Source organism: Strigops habroptila, chromosome 6 (genome assembly GCF_004027225.2).
Source record: "Strigops habroptila isolate Jane chromosome 6, bStrHab1.2.pri, whole genome shotgun sequence".
NCBI lineage: Eukaryota > Metazoa > Chordata > Aves > Psittaciformes > Psittacidae > Strigops > Strigops habroptila.
The window spans coordinates 24,885,567-24,908,919 of NC_044282.2; the positions used below are offsets into that span (position 1 = coordinate 24,885,567).

General features: G+C 37.5%; 1 protein-coding gene across 4 annotated transcripts in view; it reads left to right on the forward strand.

Annotated features, from left to right (window-relative positions):
• MDN1 (midasin AAA ATPase 1) overlaps positions 1-23,353 on the forward strand; it is a 100,083-nt gene that overhangs the window by 790 nt on the left and 75,940 nt on the right. For 2 of the 4 annotated variants that reach the window (XM_030489502.1, XM_030489503.1), the window contains exons 2-16: positions 5,125-5,351; positions 5,967-6,191; positions 7,757-7,864; positions 7,940-8,132; positions 10,071-10,283; positions 11,627-11,758; positions 13,381-13,484; positions 15,663-15,777; positions 16,935-17,128; positions 18,198-18,279; positions 18,980-19,075; positions 20,075-20,187; positions 20,740-20,888; positions 20,980-21,040; positions 21,588-21,799. In XM_030489502.1, the coding sequence (XP_030345362.1) occupies positions 5,125-5,351; positions 5,967-6,191; positions 7,757-7,864; positions 7,940-8,132; positions 10,071-10,283; positions 11,627-11,758; positions 13,381-13,484; positions 15,663-15,777; positions 16,935-17,128; positions 18,198-18,279; positions 18,980-19,075; positions 20,075-20,187; positions 20,740-20,888; positions 20,980-21,040; positions 21,588-21,799 (2,224 nt within the window). The remainder of the gene's footprint in view (positions 1-5,124; positions 5,352-5,966; positions 6,192-7,756; positions 7,865-7,939; positions 8,133-10,070; positions 10,284-11,626; positions 11,759-13,380; positions 13,485-15,662; positions 15,778-16,934; positions 17,129-18,197; positions 18,280-18,979; positions 19,076-20,074; positions 20,188-20,739; positions 20,889-20,979; positions 21,041-21,587; positions 21,800-23,353) is intronic. The other 2 variants (XM_030489504.1, XM_030489505.1) reach the window with 2 other exon arrangements.

Below are 23,353 nucleotides of genomic sequence, written 5' to 3' on the forward strand. Positions count from 1 at the left end.
TTAATGCTTTGGCTGCCCTCACTGTGAAAAGCATACCTGCTTTCTAGGAGAGTTGAGCCTAGCTAATTTCTGTCTCTGAAACACTCAAAGACATGTAATGACAGGATATCAGCACATCAGATGTTACATTATTATAACTTTTCATGATAGAGCTTTTGAAGCCTCTAAGCTGTGTGCACACTTTGGGGCTCAAAATCCATGTTTGTCTAGGAAATGGCTCAGTTGTTTGCATATGAAAAGTCTAGGTCATCGTATTTTTTGTGGAATATTGGCTTTTAGACTGAATTACTACCTCTTAGTTATGGTTGGGGAAGACTTGTACGGGTAGTCAAGGTTCTCTGTTGGTAGACAGATGGCTTTTTCTTCCGTCACTACAAATCGTAGGATCAAAGTAAAATTGACACGAACATATATCCCTGTGTTGGAGAGGTGGTGCTAATTGGTGAGAAGCAGTGATGAAGAGCTGCTATTGAAGATAAAGAAACAGCTGAGAAATAGAGATGGGGATGATGCGAATATGTGTTGTAGCAGACAGATGGAGTGGTGAACCAGGAGTGAGTCACTGAGATCTGAGATTGGGGAAGAGACTGTGCCCTTTCCCTTCTGGTGACTGTTCTGAGATATACTTAAAGTTTAAAAGTGTTGCTAAGTGGAAATTATTAAAAAGTGATTATAGACATGGAGTCTGGAACAGCACATGAAAGAACGATTACATGTTCTTTTGAAAATGGCACTGCTATTTCAGAGCTTCAAAGCTACAGATCTAGGGGTATGCTAGGCTTGTCTTGCCGCTAACCACCGACTGGTTCCACTCATCCTACCTGATTTCCTACCAGTTGTTTTGTATGTAACTGTATGTGTTCTGGATTCCGGAAATCTAGAAAACTCTGTGCTCTGCAGCTTCAACTGTGTCCCTCTGGTGACTTCAGCATTCCATAATGGAATGGAACTTGCCCACAACTGCTAAGTAAGGAACAGTCTTTTGAGATTCATAGTAAGGCACCATTCATGTGGTGATGGAAGGTCTCATTCCCTGTGCTTCAGTATGTGACAGGAATAGAGCCTTTTCAGTAGAGTATTTGTATACCATTAACTCTGCAACAATTGAGCAAATTTCTGTGGTTTTAGTGAGGGAAATGGGATGAAAAGCTTTCTAAAACAGTCTTTGTTTCCTGGCTCTTTTTTTTTTTTTTTCTTTTTTAAATGTATATAAATTAAGCAAACTGTATAAGCAGTATCAATGCAGAATTCCAAACTGCTGGAATGTGCTTTTGGTTCAGTGTGTTACCAAAGGTCTGTTTGTATCAGAACATTTTCCTGCATAGAATTCCTAATGCAGATTTTGTGCAAATGCATTCATTTTGGCTCCCTGTAATGGTGCAATTTCAGTAGAGAAGTTCATTAATGTGAAGGTTAAAATGCTAGTAGGAATGGAACTTTAGAGCAAAAATACCCTTATTTGTTTCTGCCCTTCACATCTGCCACCATGCATATGTGGAAAGATATAAACTAAAAAACCCCGACCTTTTTGGATATTTCGTCTATTTAATCTGTGGAACTGTCTGAAGTAAGTTGGAGATCTTGTGCACACCATTCTGGATCTCCTGCTCTGTTGGTGTTTTAGCTTGGCATCCTTCATTTCCCCTTTCATTTTCCTGTGCAGCAGCAAAAACTCAAAAACTGTTTTAATAATAACTCAGATTTCTTATTTATAGCCCTTCAGTCTTAGCATTTGATGTTGAGAGGTGCCTTTATTTTAATAAATGCAGGAAAAAAAGAGGTGACCTAGCTGTCCCAAATTCACCCAGCTACTCATTGGCTGCAAGAAAAATGCCCTGACATCCTGGCAACTAAGGTAGACTGTGGTTTTGTTTTGTTTTTTTCCCCTAAAATGTGACATCTGCTTTTTATTTGAAAGATTAATTAGGCTTTACATCGTGTAGCATTGTAAATAAGGGAAGATGTATTGCCCTTTTGCTTCCATCTTGAAGTGTATTCTCATCTCTTTCAGCATCTAGTTTTTGAAGAGCTGTGATTCTTGGGAAATGGTATGTTAATAAATACACTGATACAAAGTCAAAGAGAATGTTATCACTGTTCTTGAAGGAACAGTCTATCCATCTCTATCAAATACGATGTGCTGGAGGAGGTGTAGGGAGCCCTACCTTGCTTTGGTAGTAATTGAAGCTATCTTATTCTCCTTGTGCGTCTGCATACCCCCCTGCCTTTTTAATTGATTTTTTTTTTTCCTTGATATATGAGGGTTACAGGGAGAGGTCAGGCTCATGTTTTGCTTTATCTTACGGACCTGGACAGCCGCCAAAAAGAGCGGTCCTACTCTGTTTTCTTTTTGCCTGTTCCCAAGGCCAAGCCACACCTTTCTATTGCTTTTATCCTGAACCCAATGAGTGTGCTGATGTGGAAATCCGTTCAACTTTCTCACACAGTGGAAGACAGGAAGAAGGATTAACTTGGATCATCTTGCCAAATTGATTGCTGCACAGTCGTATAACCGTAGAGCTGTTGTGTGATGCAATGGAGCCAAGAGCATGTGTTCTTGTGTTGGAGAGGAAGACGGATTTCCCACATGCAGCCCTTATGCCCTCCCCCTGTTTGGAAGTATCACACTGTTAAATCTCTGTATGGTGTAAGGTTCAGTGGAAGCACCTCTGAGCCACGATCAGAAATGAGGCTTTCACATCGGCCCAGATTGTTCCTTGCCATGACCCTTTCTCTTAGTAATCTTGGGGTTTGGGTTAAGCTAGTTCTTACTAAAGATTTCTGTACCTTGGGAGCACTGAGTAAATGTACCATGCAGGCTGGGAAGGAGGTGTGCAACATGCTGCTAGAGGAGCAGCTGGGATCATGTTTGGCTCCAGGTTTCACTCCTAGCTGTGCTTCTGTTTAATGTCTCTTTCATTATTAACGCACAGTGTGTATGTATATATTCTGTATTTGGAGGGACAGTCTTTTGCAATGCTTTCTTAAAGCAGCTGTTTGGAACCACGGGCATGGATTTACTATCCCAGATTAGAACACTAGAATTAAATGCTTTCAGATCAGCTGTCCTTTGCTACTGATTGAGGAAGTTGGGTATTTCACAGAGCCACCTTTAGTTAGCAAACCCTCTGACAGTATTCTTCTTTTCCACAGAATTTTTAATTTAGACTCTGAAAAGCTCAGAAATCAAACAGACGGTTCCTTTGTAGGATGAGAATGTTGCCACTGTGATTTTTGAACAGTTTTATATGTCCTAAGGGTACTCTACACACTGATTAAAAACCTGCTTGCTCTCTCAAAATTGATAATGGAATGGATTTGTTGTACAGTAGTCATGTAACTACAGAATTTTACTGAGTCACATTATTTATTTGCTATTTTATTTTTAATCGTTTATTTGGTGTTGAAAGTTCTGGTTAATAAATTAAGCACCCCTGGTTGTGCGTTGTTTGGGTAGCCAGAGATGTAATTGATTTCAAAACTGAAGGTACTTCATCTATTTTTCAGTGGAGTTTGTCTCCAGTTCTTTTGAGCCATGTTGCCTTTGAGCAGCCTGTCAATCATGTTGCTACTCAAAATCTGATCTCCGGTAAGGAATAGTGTTTTGCTTGCTCTGTGATGAATGCAGACCTTCGGCTCCTTTTTTAAAATTATTTTTGATGCTCCTCTAATAGATGAGAGGAAGATGATAAACTCATGTCATGTTTGGTAAAAATAAACACAAAGCATGTAAGAAACTGCTTGCAATTAATTTGATGGTTTTGATGTTTGTAGTGTATGGAGCGCAGTTTCCCTGAGTTCTTATGTGCTGTTAGGGAATGAGTGTCTAGAACTTGAACAAGCACACATGTATTCTAGAAGGATGTTGACAGTGGTATAACCTTAGGAGGTCACCCTTTGAAAGGCAACGCATAGTACCTCTGCAGTCTATGTATCTTGTAACAATGAAACTGTCCCATCTGCAGGCTCACGAGCAAAAGTAACAAAAGTCTAGGTGAAGGAGAAATGGGCTGCACGTGTTGCTAAAATGAAAGACTGCCTGAATCACAGAATGCTTCTGTAGGAGTTTAGTAAGTGCTTGCTTTGTTTGCAAAGCTGCCTGGCCTAACTGTGTTTTTTTGTGACCTTGCTGAGAAAGATGAAATGGTCTTGATAGCATAAGGGTTCACTCAGCGAGGGAGAGGAGAGTGGAGCATCAAAGTGAAGAGCAAAAGCCACAAGGTGCAAATTCATAATCCCGATTTTTCACAAATCAAGATTACTTGTATGGCATTATATGCTACATATCACGGAAGTGATCCAAGTGATGCTTAGATAAAAATGTGAGCTCAAAAACCAGAGAAATTTAAGCATAAGACACAAGAAATGGGTTGTTGTTCTTCAGGAACAGATTTAGGAAGGTTGGGGGGGGGTGTGAGGGACTGTTTTTATGTATGGGGGTTGTGGTTGGTCTTTTTTTCTTTTTCTTCTTTTTTTTTTTTTTTTCCCCCTAGGAGGTGTGAATGTTTTCCATCTATTCTAAAGTATAATATTTTGTTTTGCACTAAAGGACCATTTTTATATAAAAGTAGGAAAAAAAAAATCTCAACTTCAAAACTGCAGATACATGCTGCTTCTTGTCAAGAGCATTTCTCTCCATAATTGCTATCAGAAATACAGAAATAAGGCTGTGATCGTGATTGATTTTTTGAAAAGAGATGGTAAACATGATACAACTCACTTTAAGAACTCAAATTCTTAAAGGTTTTATGGCTCTTGTGAGACTGAGCTGCTGACACCAGTGAGAATTTTGTTACCAAAGATATATTAGTTGTTATAACATTTTCCCCAATTTATTTCTTAAAATTATTCACTTTATCTTTTAGCTGTACAGTACAATTTAGGAATTTCAGACTTTATTGTAATTCTTATTTAGTGTATCATTCTGCATGTTACTCATTCTGTTTCCCCATTTTTCTTATTATGGAGAGCTGTGTCAAGTAAGTACTTCGACTGAGAGTTTTGGACTCTAATTTCTGAAAGATTCGTTCTGTAAAATTCACTGTGAATCCAGCATGAATAGTTCTGAAATTAAAAGTCAAAATCATTTCCCATTTAACCTGTGCTTACCTTCTATTCCTCTAGATTTGGACTCAGCAGGATCGGCAATGCATCCTTGATGCTTTAGCGCAGTTATTACTGGATAAAGAATGTACTCTATTGATAGGCCGTCAAGTTCGGCCAATCTTGTTGGATTTGTTGGAAAGAAATGCAGAAGCCATTAAAGCTGATGGCCAAATCAACCATGATCGGCATGAAAGGCTGTGTGTAGCGATGAGCAAGCTGGTTGCTGACCACCCTGATGTTTTGCCGTGAGTAACGTAGTGTCAGTTTGTGCAGTGTTTGAACATACGGAGCATGTGCCTGTCAGTGTTCACTGGTGAAGAGAGATGGTGGTAAAATTTGGATTGTCTCACATAACAAATGTGTTTTGAATTGAAAGAATTATTTAGAAAACTTAGGTCTTAAACACAGCTTATTTAGATTAAATTGTGTTGTTAGATCTAACGTGATTTTCATCTTAATGATCAAAAGAAGAGAAAACAGGTGGTGTGAAAATTACTCACAACCAAAATTTCTGCATTTAAGATTAGACCCGTAGGCCAGTAGAATACAAAGTTACATAAGAAGGATTCAGTATCACTTTTTCAGTAAACAAGAGCATTCAAAGTGATTTCAACAAAGGCAGCACAGTTTCCCCTTCATAGTTCAGTAATGATTTTTTGTAAAGTATCTGTTGTCAGCTGATTGCTGAAGTAGTTGCCTTTCACTAGTGCAGACAAAGTCAAACATAGGCCTTAGTTCTCAGTATGCTGTCAATGACAGTCTTGGGACTTCTGTCCTGACATTTTTACTAGTGGTTATTTTCCTTTCTTCTGGCTTAGATGTCTGTGTTCCATCTTTTTTTCTCTCTCTTTCTTCTAAAGATTTGCTTTAAGATATTTTAAGAATACATCACCAGTTTTCCAGAGGCTTTTCCTGGAGAGCTCAGATGCAAACACAGTACGATATGGGCGCAGACGAATGAAGTTACGGGACCTCATGGAGGCAGCCTATAGATTTTTACAAAAGGAGCAATCAATTTTCCGGGAATTGTGGGACTGGAGCGTGTGTATTCCACTACTAAGGAGTCATGACACTTTAGTCCGTTGGTAAGTTAATACCCCCAGATCTTCTCCATTGAAAAGATGTATCTGTATCTTAGGTTGTCTTTAACAATGTTCAAATGCAAGTAGAAAAATCTTCAAATAATACCAGAAAAATCTGTACTGATGGTATCTGTACGTGTGCTTCTTACCTGATCTTTTGAAAGCTGTAGTGATCTGTCACAGGCTGAAACTTAGGCTGGCTGTTAGTGGTGCTTAAAGCTGTGGTCTGGAGAATCTTTTCAGATAACTTTAGCTTACCAAATGGAAGATGGTGAATTTATCACTTCACTTCTACTGTGAGCCTGTTGGTATACTGCATGCATTGTAGCACATTATCCTAGAAAAAAGGAGAGATTAATCTACTGTTTCTTCGATTTACATTACAATGGTATATTATGCTATTCTGCATTGATATACTATTAACAAGTTGGGTTTTTTCTATTGCTTGTATATAGACATCTTGGGTACTGTAAAGCTTGGCTTATTTAAGCTAAGCGTCTTCATTGGCATTGTTGCAGACTTCGCATGTATTTTTGATCAGATGTTTTATGTTAGGTGTCTGCCTGCAGGGCTTCAACCTAGCCACATGATCTACCTTATTTATGTGACTGGTAGTATTGATAGTGCCTTATATTTACTTAAGAAAAGGTCACTAATAGTCTTCATTTAAAAAAAAAAACAACCCAAAACCAACAACATAAATTCAGAATTATATTTGTAACACACAATTTTGAAATAAGGTGTATATTTTAGGAAGGGCAGGAACTAGAGTGTTGTGAAATCTATCAGCCATTTATGAGTCTCTTCAGGATGACATACACTTAGATAGTCTTTAGAAAAAGAAACAGAATTTGTGATTCATTGACTGGAATGGGTTTACATGGTGTTCACTTAATAATCTTAAGTAAGTGAATCAGTGGACTTTTAAATTTTGTCCTGAACCAACCTTCTTCTGACAGCTCCCACCACCACACCAAGCTCATTGAAAGCTTTTTTACTTGGAAGGTAAAACCAGTGCTATAATAATGAAATTTTTGTTATTTGTATCAAATGTTCTTTTGTTGCAAGACAGCTTTAGGTAGTAATGAAGTCATTGCTGCCTAGAGTGGGAGTTGTTGGCTTCTTTTGGCACTGAGTCTTGGAGTCATTGTGTTAGGGTTATTTTAGAAATAGCACGGAATAGAAAGCAATTTTGAAAGGGAAGTGGTAGGAGGAGAAGAAAAAAAACCAGGCAAAGAAAACTGGATTTTCATTGTCTGATATGTTAACATCCATTTATTTGGGAAAGTGCTCTCCTTTACTGTATTTCTGTTGATCATTAAGTCCTTCAGAGAAAGCTTAGCTAGTTGGTATATAAATGATGAAGTATGCCATGATAGAATTGCTTTTCTCAGTTCTGAGATATTTCTTTACTCTTAGAGAATGTTAAGCATAGCACTAAAATAATTTCTGCAAAGAAAGTTTTCTGCGTGTTTTTCCAAACTTGATACTTTGTTTTGCAATTGCCAGTTGTCAAACTAGATTTCTTAAGACTATGTTTTGACATTTGTTCTAAATATAATTTTTAGGTATACTTCAAACTGTCTTGCTCTGGTTACATGCATGAATGACGAGCATAAATTATCTTTCCTGAAGAAGATATTCAATCCCGAGGAGCTGATACATTTCAGACTAAAGTAAGAACTTTTAACATCTTGAACACTGGTTTTGTTTATGGCTTTCAGTTGAGTTAATAAATATGGATTTCACAGGCTTCTAGAAGAATCTCGGCTGCAAAATGTGGAACAAGCCCTTGTTTTGGCCAATCCAGACTCCTCATTTTGGCAAAAGGAGAAAGAACTGCAATACACACAAGGACATATAGTGTCGGGCGACCTCTGTGCAAATGTAGTAGCTGTGTGTGGTATTGTGCTGCCGAGGCTGCAGCTTATTTCTGAAGAGCAGGTATGTAACCCAGGCTGAAGTGTGTACCTTTTTCTTTTCTTTTTTTGTCCTTTAAGAATCCCTAAATTCGGTGAACTGAGTTTGTGCCCTGCTTAAATGGTATTGAGATATTACGGGTAATGTGTGTATCTTTAGCTTTCCTGATGTGTGCTGTAAGCTAGCATTGCATAATGTAGACACTGCAAAGAAGCTCTGTGGTGGAATGAAGCGTTGAAGATGTAATAGTGGTTTTAACTTTATCTTCGTGTAATGGTTCTTGCGAACATACTGCAAAAGATTATTCAGCCTTACATAGTATCTCCAGTTCAAGTTAAGATATTCCATGGCTGAGTAAAGCCAGGATCTGGTCCAGTTGCTTTTACCTGCAGGAAGTAGTTTTTTGTACTATGCAGACATATAATAAACAGCCTTTCTCCAAACATATTCTCAGTTCTTCTCTGAAACAAGGCTGCTACTTACTCTTCTAGAAGGCAGAAAAAGGGGAAAGGAAGTAAGAGCTTGCTTTCTCTGCTCGAATGAAGTATAATGCAGAATGTAGTGCCTTACAGTTTTAGGAGCAAACAGAATTTTTGAGCAAACAAAATTTAACCTTTTTTCTCTTGAAATGCTGTTCACCTTGAACTGTTCAGGTTCTTTGTAGCTGCAGCCAGTATTGTTGACTGTTTTTCTCATTTAGGTACAGTTTCAGCTGAGTATTTCTGTTTAATTTTGTGACACTGATCTACAAAGAAATGAATGGACTTCTTATGTCCAGAATTTCTTTAATAGCAGAAACAAGGAAAGAGGAATTTCTTCCCAAATTCCTCCTTCCACCCTCCCCCAAACTGCTGCAGTTGAATTTGCTGTATTCTATCTTTTTTTTATGGGGTTTAGTGTGTGGTTTGAATTTCATTGCAGCAGGGGAAACTGTAGAGCTCTTTAATGAGATTCTTATTCCTGGGCCAGCGTCATTGCTGCTGCAGCTGTGCCATGCTATAAACTGCATTGCTGTGAAAGGATACTCTTTCTCTATAAGGGAGAAGAGAACTTCCAAAAAATGTATGCTTTTATTTTGTTTAATAGCCACAGGTATTTCATTTATCTAATATACAGTGTAGTTCAAGTTATGCTGGAGAGGTTCCACTTACAGCTGAGGAGGTCTGATGAAGAAGTAGGAGCAAACTGTGGGGGAAAGCAAGTACTCTTAAGAACTAGCATTGTTACCAGAGAAGTACATAAAACTGTAGCTGGAAAGATCAAATTTAAATTCAAAATGCTTTTTTCAGTGTAGTTTATACTCTTGCTTTCTTTTCTCTGTGCATTTTGGCAGGAAAGCACTAATTTTTTTGCCATATACTGATGTATAGGTGACTGTAGAAGAGTCACAATATTTGGAGAGTCTGTAACACTGATTAATTACCATTCAATAAATTACATTCATTGCATTTTGGAAAAAATAAGAATGTTACTGAATTCACCTCTTTTCTTTCTTCATGCACTGAGTTTGATCTGCCTGTGCAGAAAGAAGTAAATACAACAGTTAATATTCATACTTACATCATCTGAATCTAACTGCTGTTTGATTTGTCCTGTCATTTGGATCCATTCTGATGACTTTATTTCACTTATATTGCAAATTGTATTTGATTGACATGTGTTATGATTGAATAGTTACTATGTCTGTACAGACAACTTAGTATGAACTCCTTTTGGGAACAAATTGTACATATACTTTGTTAAGTATTTCACCTATAAAAGGGTTTTGATGAAATCTATTTTAATATCTGTCATTAAATACAGCTTTAGAATCCTTTATTTTATTTCATATGTGTTGACAGATCTGAAGGCCAAAATTTTCAAGTTGTCAGACTCACTTTCCTAATCATTCTGTATTGTACAACCTGTAAAAAAAAGAAGTAACAATTTTAGTATAGTAACTCAAATTTTATGTTTGAACAGGAAAATATCACCAGCCGTCTTGTTATGGTTGAATCTGCCTTCACGAATCTTCAAAACCTGGCTATTGCTGTAGCATATCAGACTCCTGTTTTATTAGAAGGACCAATAGGATGTGGCAAAACTTCTTTAATAGAATACTTAGCAGCTGTCACAGGAAGAGCAAAGCCCCCTCATATTTTGAAAGTCCAGCTTGGGGATCAAACTGATAGTAAGGTAACTGATGAAGGTATTTTGTGGTTGAATGATCAGACATAATTTTTACTTAAGGCATGGACTTAATTTTGTAATAAGATAATATTTAACTTGTTGCCCAAAGACCCCACAACCCCAATTCTGCAGTGTTGTTCTTACTATTGCTGAGAATAAATAAATGTGAAAAAAAGTCACAGTTAAGCTTCAGTAGGTTTAAAATTCTGTGCATAATTTTGCTGTATCTGTTTCATTCAGATTGTTTTATCAGAGTTTTTCTATGTGGAAGCACCCTATTTTTAATTTATATATATATATATAAAAAAATTATATATGTATAAAAATAATAGAATCTATATATTTTTTATATATATATGTGAAAATAATAGAATCCTTTCGTCAGGGGAGAAAAGGATTCTAAAATTACTCAATCTGGTGCCAAAGTCTTGAACGGACACTTATGTTTCAGTTCAAGTGAGCTAACGTCAGTTTAATCCGATTCCAGGTTTTTTGTGGTAAAGGTGAGATGAAGTAAGATCCTGTGATGTTGAGGACACTTGCACTTACGTAATGGTATTTAGCTCTACCTGTAGAAGTAAAACCAGAGGTGAAGATAATTTCACATTCTTCTGGTTTTGCATATGTAACTTTTGAGCTCGAATTGATTTCTGTTGTTTGGCTCAATTTAGTTTTCCAAGGTGGTTAGTACCTTCCAGAAGTGTCATCTGAAGATTTTTATTAAGATGCATAAACACTTTCTTTACCTGTGTAGAACAGCTGATTTCACCATCTCGCAACTGTTATCCACAAGAGTATCTTTTCGTATTAAGATTTCATGTTGAGAAAAAGTGTTGAAGTTCAAGGTACAAAATATATAGCAGTGAAAGCATTAACTTAATTGTTGAAGGAATACTTAAATGTGGAGGTTAGAACTTTACAGAGAAACAATACTTGACTGGTTTTGTATCCAAGTAACTTGCTTTACAATTCCTCTTGCTAGCTTAGTCACAGATTTCTCAAAAATGTAAAATAAAGTTCAGTGCAACCCTATACAGTTTTGTATGTTGCACTGTTGATTGTTTGTTAATTATGGTGACACAGCTCTGTAAATTCACTGCCAATTACTTGGATCATTTTAATTACTGCGTTTCAGTTAGATTATTCTAGATGTGGATGGGTGAAACTTTTTTTTTTCCCCGTGATTAAAAATGTGTAATGGTGGGCACAGACTACCAGATGGATTTTTAGTAACATTGAGGCCAAGTGTTACTTACATACCAACTTCAGTCATTTTGGTAAGTTTTCATTCTGAGTTTTTAAAAGATGCAATGAACAGGTCTCTAATTTACGGATTGTTTCCATCATAGACACTGCTTGGCATGTATCGCTGTACAGATGTACCAGGGGAGTTTGTATGGCAGCCTGGAACCTTGACACAAGCTGTTACCAAAGGTCATTGGATACTTCTGGAGGATATTGATTATGCTTCTCTGGATGTGGTATGTAGGTTCATGGTTTTTGTAAGGTACTTGTCTTAAGGCCCATGCTAGCAATTTTTGGAGTCTAATCACCATGAGTTCTGCAGCTACATGCTGAAAATACTGCCCCTTTAAAAGGGATTAGAAGGAATTAACCTGTCTGTCCGCATTCACACATTAGCACACCATATTAGTTTTGTCATTGTTTTAGAGTAGTCAGGACACTGCCACTGATGCCAAATTTCACTCTGAGGGTTTGAATTGACGCTAATAATGAGCTATGTGCCTTTCGAATCATATTTTAATATTTGAAAACAAATGTGGCCCCAGACACCACAGAATATCGTCACTGTACTAGAGTGGTGCTGTTAATAAGATTTTTTTTTTTTTGAGTGTTTTTTTGTGTAGGATTTTTTTTTGTTTTGCCCCTTTTTTTTTTTTTTTTTTTAATCATGCATTTCTTACCTGTAGCTTGGATATTAAAAATGTGTTGTTAAATTAAGCAGTATAAGTTTTAACAGATTTCCTGTACACAGCTCCGGAATGACTAGCTAGACAGTCAGCCTTCCTGTTTGAAGTATGACTGCTGCAAGCAGCATGTCTTCTGAAAGAACAATCTCATAGAGATGTTTTGCTGTATAGGCCTGCTGGACATTCTGCAGATAGTTGTTTTCTTCATATCTGTTCTGTAAAGCATCCTTCGTGTGACTAAATAACCTGACAGCTTGTTTATTGGGTTCTAGGCTTCTGAAATATAGGGAATTTATAAGAAAGCCAAGAAATACTGCTTGTATATAGTAGACAGTTTTTCACTGCCAGAGAGTCATGCACTCCTTTGCTTTTGTGGACTCAGCTCATTGCACTCATCATAAGCATGCCCTGAGTAGCATCCTGCATTCATCTCTCCCTTTCTTCAGGTCACCCCTTCATGCATCCCATCTCCTTTCTCCATATCACAGCCTCCATGCTTGCCTCCCTCTGTGCTGAGGGATCATTGTGGTCCTATCTTCCTTTGTTCCTTCCACCATTATTACTGTGCTTCTGCATGGAAGGATAGATTGTTTAAATAGATAGAAAATTCTCCTGGGGGGTAGCAGGGTATACACTGAAAAGTTTTGATGATTGAGAATGACATCTTTGAGATGCAGGTCATCTTTGTTCAGGCAGATAAAGAAAATAAGGATTCTGAAGCAGAAGTGTTTAATAATTCATTTGACAATTCAAAATAAATAGTTTTGATCTAGACTTGCAGCGTAAAGCCTGTCATTTCCATTCTCATCATTAAACCTGGATACTGGAGAAAGATACATGGGGCTTTGGGCCACTTGGTCTAGTGGAAGGTGTCCTTGCCCATGGGAATTGGAACTAGTTGACCTTTAAGATCCCTTCCAACCCAAACCATTCTATGAAGATAGGTAAACATTACACTTGTGACTTCCACTGCTGATTAAAATTGCCAGGGACTCTGCAGTTCTTGTTAGCATCACTTGGAAGTGCAATCTGTGGGAACGATAGCTGCTGACAATGTAGTGGTGCTCGGCAGAAATGTTCTAGCAGCTCAAGTGTGAAATGAGCATGGATGGGTGTGCTGTCTGTTACAATTTCACCTGAAAAAAAAACGTTTTATCTATTTTCTTCTCCAGATCTCTGTGCTCATTCCTCTTTTGGAAAAAAAAGAGTTGCTGATTCCTGGTCGTGGTGACTGTTTAAAAGTAGCATCGGGATTCCAGTTTTTTGCGACCAGGAGGTAAGCTTGTAAAATTAAATGAGGCTAAGAGTATGGATATCCTGGTTTTAAGTCAAAGACAGGAACTGCGAGGTACTTGGCCAGCAGTTTTTTAGCAATTTCCATTAACAAGCAGTAGAAGCCATAGAAATTGTAAAGGGGAATTTTTTCTCTCTAGAGCAGCCTTATATGAAACTTGCAGGGGAAAGCCCTGCAAAACCAACCCATCACCAAAACAAAACGCCACTCTTGGGAATTACTGTGTGAAGAAGGTTATGATTGATATTCACAAGGTGTCTTGGCTTGCTGGTTTTAACAGCACCTCTGTAAAATATTTCTTAGTTTTGCTGATCCTGGGGTAATTGGTAGTCTGACTACTGAATGATTAGTTTTTTGGGATTTGGTTGTGTTGTGGTTTTGTGGGTTTTTTTTTTTCCTTCTATCTCCTTTACCTCCTTGAGAAGCTGTATACATGTATTCCTTGGAAGATGTATTTTTAAGAGTTTCTGTTTTCTAAACAGAAAAAGATTTAAGGTACTCTCCCTGATGGTTTCATTTTAGTAATGGCCCATGCCTCGGATGTCAAAATGTCATCTTGTATATTAAGACATAATATTGTATCAAGATTAAAGGTTAGGCTGTCTAGAAGGGGAATGGTTACATAGTTTTCACATGTTTTGTAGTTTACTTCAAAGTCTTTACCAAATTTTCCTGCTTTTGTCTTCCTTCCATAAACTTGTTCTTTTTTTTTATCTGTTCAATTTTTTTGTGGGATTGAGTCTTTTTGGATTCAGCTTTCTTTTGGTTTCTTCAACTCTTCAGTTTTCTTCTGTATATTTGGTTGTTACGGTTTAACCCCAGCTGGCAACTAAGCCCCACACAGCTACTCGTTCACTCCTCCCTGGTGGGATGGGGGAAAAGAATCAAAAGAGTAAAAGTGAGAAGACTCATGGGTTGAGATAAAGACAATTTAATAGGTAAATTAAAACAAGGAATTCGCTCACTACTTCCCATGGCCAGGCAGGTGTTCTGCCATCTCCAGGAAAGCAGGGCTCTATCACACATATTCCTTGGGAAAACAAACACCATCACTCCAAATGTCCCCTCCCCTGCTTTCCTTCTTCCTCCAGCTTTATATGCTGAGCATGACACCATATGGTATGAGATATCCCTTGGGTCAGTTGAGGTCAGCTGTTCTGGCTGTGTCACCTCCCAACCTCTTGTGCACTGCCAGGCTAGTTGCTGGTTGGGTTGGTGTGAGGAGCAGAAAAAGCCTTGACAAGGCCTTGGCTGTGTAAGCAGGGCTAAGCAGTACAGAAAACATCTCTGTATTATCGACATTGTTTCCAGCACAAATCCAAAACATAGCCCCATACTAGCTACTATGAAAAAAATTAACTCTGTCCCAGCCAAAATCAGCACATTGGTGAACAGTTTGTATAGCAGCAAGTTATAGTTTCTTTTGGACACATTAAGTAAGTCTGTTGCAGTTTACAGCTGTGTAATGTTATTGAAAAAAAACAAAACAAAACCCAACAAAGCAAACAAAACACCAATCAAACAAACAAACAAAAACCACACCACAACCAAAAAAACCAAACCACAACCCAGTATCTAATGCTTTGCATGTGCAAGGCTACTTCCGCAGTGGGTATAGCACATGGCTGAATAGTTATTTGTGCAGTAAAACAAAAGAAGAATGGGCAAAATATATGATGGAAAGGACTCTGAGCATAAAGAATGAGAAAAAATAATCATGAAAGACTGTGGAAGAGGCAGGCACTGGAGGTGCTTTTCTTGCATCTGCAATAGAGCACAGATCCGTCAGGATCCTTTAGGATCTGTGCAAGGTAATTCCAGGCCACTTCTGTCAGGCTCCTCTCCTAACAAAGGGTTAGTCCTCTCCTAACAAAGGGTTCTGTATGTTTCTTCTGATAGGCTTAACTTATTGTCAGTCATCTTTCTGCAAGTATCCCTAGGGAGATTTTGCACTACAGGGGGAAAAACGCTGTGATAACAGATAATTTGAAAAGCAGAAGTACACACGGTAGGCTACATGACAGTACAGTGGCAAACAGTGCGTGATCTGTGCATGTGTGTTATGCTATAGCAGAGGTATGTAACGTTCTTTGCACAGGAATGCACTGAAAAGGTTGAGTTCCACAATATGCTGTGTTTCTTCATGTTGTTTTGATTTAGGATATTCAGTTGTGGCGGAGGTTGGTACAGGCAGCAAAGCAGCCATGCTGCTCTTTTGGACAAATATTGGACCAAAATACATATGGATAACATGAGCAAAGGAGAACTCAAGGAGGTATGGTGTGTGTTGCTCTATCGTGGCATGTGAATAGTTGTTTCAGTTAAGAGTAGCAAATGTTCTTCAGTAATAAATTTGGTCATTGTTTTTATCTCCAAGTTCCACAATACACCCTTATAATTTCAGATTTATCCTTTGAAGTGAATTGGACAAAGATTCCTGAAACTTGCCCTGGCAAACACAGTTCTGCTTTGAATGGGTCTAAGAATCATTTTTCTTTGCCATTTTGTAGCCCACAGAGATTTAAAATGAAAAAATGAGCTTACTCTAATCCTGAGTTCTAAGCTTTGAGATGAAAAATAGTTGGCCAGTTATCAGTTACAAATAACACTTTCTATTGACGTCTTTTGTTAGCACCTGGCGAGCTGATGTTGAAAATGACATCTAGAAAGGATGAATATTGGCTTGGCTGTCAAAACCTTAAGAAAAAAGGAAGCTTTGGTGCTAAGTGTGTCATTTACCACTAGGTTCTTTCTGTTCTTTTTTGTAACTTTGTAGCTCAAGTCACAGAAATACACAAATTAAACACTGTAAAATTCTGTAGTAGTAGAAGAGACAGCGGTAGAAAACCCCCACGTGCTTGTCTTGAAGATGGGCTCATGTCCTTCCTTTAATCTTTAAAGTCAGTCTGGCAGGGTAAGGCCGGCCTTCCTCGTCTTTATCTGTGAAAAGCTTATTTTCAGAAGCAATAATTTTGGTTAGCAAGCTTTAGTGGAGAGAACTGAGCTGAAAGGAAATCACAGAAGAAAAATTAGCCCTTTAATGTGTCTTTGTCAGCATAGTGAATAAATAACTTGAATTGTCACAGAAAGGAAAGGAGGTAAGAATTTTGGTTATCAGTTGTAAAGTTGTATGATCATTATTTGAGTTTAGATACAGTTGAATGTACCTTTTGTTCTTACTGTTGGCATTTGTGCGGATGTATTAAATGAATTGGAGTAGAGTTGAGTTGGCAAAATTCACTTTTGGCGTCCAAATCAATACTGCACCAGTCACAATAACTCTTTATTTTCTTCAGATGAGAGATTCCAAGACAATGGTTTTGTGCAGCTTGTTATTGAGTATCTATTGAAATGTAACCTATTAGATTTTGGGGGCTTGGTGTTTCCTTCCCATGCTAAAGATTTTTTTGTTTGTTTGGTGTTCCCCCTCAGGTTCTTCAAAGGAGATACCCCAACCTTGCTCTTGTAACTGATCACTTGCTAGACATTTACATTCACCTTACGGGAGACAAGTATCAGGCATCAGAAAACAGTGCTTCTGGCTCCAGGCACATACCAGAAGATTCATCAGAATCAAGATCAGAAACTAAGAAACCAAATCTGGAAGGGCGAGAGCTATCTCTAAGGTTGTCTTTTCTTACATGTTTATTAGAAGGAAATTTAGTCAGCTAGTCAGCTGCAGAAAGGAAAGGCTATATCTTTGTTATTTTCTTAATTTCTTTTTTAATAGTGACAGAAGTTTGAATAATTAAACTGGAATTTCATAAAAACTGGGAAAGTCAATATAATGTATCTTTTAAAAGTTTAATCTGAAATACTTAGGACTTCTTATTTGCCTTTTTTTTTTTTTTTAAAGGAAAAAGTGTGGGTTTTGTCATATGTAGTGCTGAGTTGGTGTCACGCCATATGGATTACTTCTCAATTCATTTTAACACAGAATATCAGTTCTAGTTAAGAACTGAAATGTATTGTATAATGTTCTCACAATAGCTATTATATAACATTTTCAGCAACTGTATATATGTGCTTATCTAGATAATTTCATATTAGACACAGCATTCTAACTTAGAGATGGCTGAAAATAACCAGATCTGTAATGTACTATTAATTTCAGAATTTTTATGATGAAATGCAGCTTGATGTTCAGTTATTTCTTCCTCTCATACAAAATGTCAATTCTACTGTTGGAATTTCTGTAACCAGTAGTGCTTTGTGAATTAGCCAGTAAATACTAGGTGTGAGTAGTACCTCATATTTTTGTGAAGCAGAAGAATGCCACCAATTTTAAAACAGCGGTCGGTTTTCAAGAATCACATGTTGCTTTTTCTTACCTTTTGAAAGATTTTGTTGTTGATAAGAAATCAGTATCTTGAAAAAACAGGGAGGTTTATACCTTTCCAGGTGAAAAGCTTGCTGCTTTTCTTGTTTTCAGTTGCGTAATGAATTTATGGTTTAATGGAGTATGTATTATCTATTTATAAGCAATGTATCTGAAAGCAATGGTATTGGTCTTTATGTGCTCAGCTACTCTTTAGAATTGGCACTCTATTTATATATATGTCTTCCCATGTGCAGCTTACACAACAACTAAGTGTACAATTGCCAGAAGATGACATAATGACCTAAGCTGTACATGAAAGAAGGTGCTATGCATTTTGGTTTAATTGTACCAACTCTTTTCATGTTTCTTTTTAGAGACTTACTGAATTGGTGCAGCAGGATTGCTTACAACTTTGACAGTAATTCCTCAACCACAGCAGTGAATATTTTTCAGGAGGTGCGGTAAGACTTGATCCAGAAATTGCTTACCCAAATTCTAGCATTGCCTCACGAATCTTAAAATACTCTATTTAGGAATGAGAGATGGGAATTTTGTTTTATCTGAAGCAATTGGACTGTAATTAGAATGTTTGTGATCCATCTACTGGAGGCTTTCATGGCTACTAGGAAGGTTGTTTGCAGTAATGTGCTGAAAGCCAATCCAGAGTTACTGCTGTCATACAAACAGCATGCTGCAACATAATTTTAACTGATCTGAGCTGGAACTGCGTATGACTGAGAGTAAAAGTTTTGAAATCTTTCCTTTTTCTTGTAATATGAGGCTTCTTTCCTACTTCCTTATGCACCAATTTAAATTCCAGGTTTGGAATTTTTCAGATGTGCATCAGTCAGAGGTTTTAAGATGTGAGGTCTTGTAGCATTACTTCCTTCTCCATTTTGGTCCATTTATCTAAAAATAACTTCTGTGACTGGGCATTGAAAGTTTTTGCTTTCACTGAACCCCACTACAGCATTTAGAAGTTCTTGTAGCATATTTTTGATCTCCATTGCTTGACTCAATCCTTGGGCAATGAAATAATTTTATTTACTATGGCTGGATTGGATTCAAGCTCATGTAAATTAAGATGGTGCTTGTCAGATTATATCATACAGAATTTGTATTGAAGAACCTGGTTCGTTTGTTTTCTCCTTGACAGGCATTGGACTGTTTCACAGGTATGCTGTCCAGCCAAGGGAGCAGAATGAAAATGGCAAAAGTTATTGGAAGTGAACTAAACATTTCAAAAAAAAAGGTATGTTGAGCTATGATTAACATGATGCTTATTGGTAATATTCTATAACTTGCAATTTTTTTAGTGATGAATTTAAATGTGTTCTGCTATTTTTCTTAAAAATTATGCCCATCTCTGTTCCAGACACATTTTTTGCTCTCTGTATTATCCCAGGATCTATGTTTTCCTTCTTTTTTTTCAGTTGTGGTTATTTTTTTTCCCCTCTGAAAGTTCCAATGGCTCTGTTTCAGAGCAGATTGCAGGTGGCCTCATCATGCAAAAGAAAGATCACACAGGTGGAACAGCACAGGTTCCTAAGCACATGGTGCTGCTAGATGCACAGAATAGTAAAGAATATGGTTTTTCTTTGGTGGTTACAGTGAACTTTAATCACCTAAACAAGGAGATTAGAGAGATTTTCCTGACTATTTGTTCTGTAGTCATTGGTTCCAAAATCAAGCACCTTTCTAGAGCCTTGTAACTCTCTGTATTAATAGTGTGTGATATAAACGGCTGAGTTAAACTAAATCATTACTTTGTCAGCTATTTCTGACTGTAGAAGTTTGATTGCAAAGAAAGTTCCCTCCCTTCTTACTTTAAAGGCATAAAAACTTGCCAGCTGGCTGGACGGATGGATCCCTGAAACTTCTATGGATTTTTCTGTTTGTCCTTCATTCTTTATATTATTCCAATACAGGCATGTATTATCTTCTGCCAGTAGCAAAGTATCCTTGTTTACACAGAAGTATTCACCCAGGCTTTTTTGAGGTGATCGTTGGACCTCCTTCTAATAAATAGATCCATTACCAAATTATTAAATGGAAAGGTGTTTGTACAGACAGTAACACTTCCGAGGTTCTTCAGTATTTCAGGTGATGAGTATGTAAAACCTGAAAAATATAAAATCTTACCATGAAAAATTAGCTTGCTGCAAAGTAATTCTGGTAGCATAGCATGGGTGTTCTTAGTGTGGTGTTGTAGGCAACATTAGTATTAGAAATGTTAATGCTTCCTTCACAGGTGGAGTTCTTCTGTGAACTCTATAAACCGGAAATTCTAGTACAAGAACAAGAAGTCTCTGTTGGAAGAGTGCATCTAATGAAGAAACAAATCCAGGCTCTCACTGTACAAAGGTAGAATATCTTGTAGTAGTCCATATGAACCAATATATTGGGTGATAGAATAGATTACAAGTCACAGGTTTAAAAAAAAAAAGAAAAAAGGCAAATTGGACATTCTCCTCTAAGGGAAGAACGTGAATGAGTTCTTGTAGTCTGAGTTTTACCTTGTGTATCTTTAAGGCTGTCTGTGTCGTACTGCTGCAGCCAAAGCATGGAGACTTTCAGCTGGTTTTGGACAAGATTTTCTTTAAAGCAGTGTGGATCCACAGCTGTCATAGTAAGATTTTGATGACTCCATCTTTGTAAAGGGAGATTTTTGTAGTATATGGCACTAACTCCGCTGGCAGAAAGTTCTTTGGAAATCCTGATTTTTTTTTTTTTCTAGGTTGCGTGTTGAGAAAAATAAGTGTCATATAAGGGTATCTTGAAACTAATTTCTTCCAAACCTGTAATTTTAATTGAAGATCATAAATTCAACCACTGCTGTAAAAAAAAAATAAAGAAAAAATTCAAATGAGCTCCTTGGTAAATCTTGGGTTTGGGTTGTTTCCTTTGTTTTTTTAGAGCAAAACAAACCTTTGCTGCCACACGGCCATCTGCAGTATTGATTGAACAGCTTGCAGTTTGTGTTGTCAAAGGAGAGCCTGTGCTTTTGGTTGGTGAAACAGGAACTGGCAAAACCTCAACGGTTCAGTACCTTGCTCATATTACAGGTAAATCAAGTGTGAAGACTGTAACATACATGACAATGATTTAAACAGAGAAACCCCACAAGTTGATGGTGCTTTATATTTTTGTTTCAAGGACACCGTTTGAGGGTTGTCAACATGAACCAACAAAGTGACACTGCAGATCTCTTAGGGGGGTGAGTCACTAACAGTTGTCTGTTCAGCGTAACAAATTGGCAGTATGAGAACAAGCTTCTAAAACAAGTGTAATTGTGTTGTCGAGAGTTGTGTTTAGACACATACTTGTTTCATGGAGCATAAATGTCTGAAGAAACATTTTTGCATGCAGGCACCTTGTTGTCCTTCAGGAAGGACAGAGGCAGTTTCACTGAACTGTGTGTACAACCATATGTGATAAAGTCATTTAAAAGCACAACCTAACGTCTCTTTAAAAATTGCTAAGCTGTTCAATATAAATATGTTGTAATATTCACTGGACGTACTGGTTGGTAGTAGCGAAAATACTTTTCTAATCAGGGTGGTCCTGTCTTTATAAAAGTGCCTCAAAAGGTGCATTTAAATATGTGCAATTTTACATCATTCATTACTTGAGCAAAAAACTTGGGAAACCAGGGTTCCTTCATGCACGATATTGTTGTTTCAGTAACTGGGGTTTTTTAGTTCACAAATGCTAGTTCCTCTTTTGTGTCACAAATAAGTAATTACTCTTTTGCTTCTCTTCAGTTACAAGCCTGTAGATAGCAAGCTGATCTGGCTACCTCTGCGAGAGTCTTTTGAAGAACTCTTCTCTCAGACATTCTCTAGGAAGAAAAACCAAACATTCTTGGGACACATTCAGACCTGCTACAGGCAGAAACGCTGGCATGATCTGCTAAAACTAATGCAGCATATTCATAAATCTGCTATTAATAAGGAAGCAAAAGAAAATGCATCTGGTGAGAATTCAGACCGATCAAACACACCATTAGTGCTAACCATTGCAGAGGGCAGATACTGCTGAATTTTTGTTTGTTGAATTTGTGGGATTTTGTTTGCTTTTTGTTTGTTTGTTTTTAATGCCTCTTTGTTACATCCTTTCTCCTGGTTTTGAAAAATGCAGTCTCTGTCTACAATGAGACATTCAAAATACTGTTAAAAAGAGGTTGTTTTTCTGTTTTGGGTTTTTGTTGGGGTAGGGTTTTTTTTCCTAGCTCATCACTGCTGTTAGCTATGTCTTGCAATGTGAACATTGACTTGTCTGATCTATGGTGCCCTTGTCATCTGATCTCCACTCAGCACTTGCTGTGTTGGTCAACTGTCCTCCTTGTTTGTGTGTCAGCCTTCTACGTGAATGATAGGATGGTTTGGGCTGGAAGGAACCTTAAAGCTTATCTAATTCTAACCCTTCTGTCATGGGCAGGGACACCTCCCACTAGACGAGGTTACTCAAAGTCCTGTCCAACCTGGCCTTGAACATTGCTGGGGATGGGGCAGCCACAACTTCTCTGGGCAACCTGTGCCAGTGTCTCGCCACCCTCATAATGCATTCATACTTTCTTTCAGACCTGGAACTTTGTTACATCTCACAAATATATCCTCTTTTAAAAACAAAGCAAAACAACAACAACAAACCAGACCCAAAGTAGCAACTCTTAGAGTAGTAATGACGTGGTTTCGCTGTCAGTGATGCTGACTTGCCCAGTGCTTTACTTTGTTTCATTGTGGTTTTGTCTCCAAACAACAGGTTTTCTTGTTTTAGACTCCACAACCCATTTGGAACAGAGACAGTATTGATACTTTGTTTTGCATCGTGTGGTTTCTGGTTCTAGACCTGCTGAACAACTGAAGTTGTAGAAAGCTGTAGCTTTCCTTCAGCATGGGCCAAGTGAACTTAATTATGAACTTTGTCTCCTCTCTTCTTTTAACTGGTTCTTCTGAATATGCAGATAAATTCTCACAAATGTTAAAACAAAAAAAGTTTGAAAGACCACTTGTTTCAATCACTGACAATCCTAAAATAAAGAAAAGCTGAAATCTGTAACTTAATCTAGCAATTGAAGTCATTATGCTGCTGCATATACATGCCTCAGGCTGTGACTTTAAACAAATAACTGAAATAAGCACAATAGTAAATAATGTCATAACTGATAAGCAACATGTTTTTACTGATAATGAAGTGTTCATTGTTAGTCTATCTGTCATAAAGTTTGTGAATTTGGATTTATTTTTCTGAGCTATCTCTGGGAATCAGAGAGTGGTAACAGCCATGCTGGAACCAAGTGCAGCATAAGTATTTGTTTCTAAGCTAGGATATGCTGGAATGAACAGCAAATTATCTGTACCCATATGTCAGTAGTGTTCAGCTAAATGAAAAAACAGACTAACAATCAAAACAAACAAACAAAAAACCCCAGCAAATTTTTGGGTTTTTAATGCATTAGGATGTCATCTGTAGAACTTGAATGTTTTTGTTGCTCAGCCAAGCTTACTTTTGTATCTCTGTGCTTGAA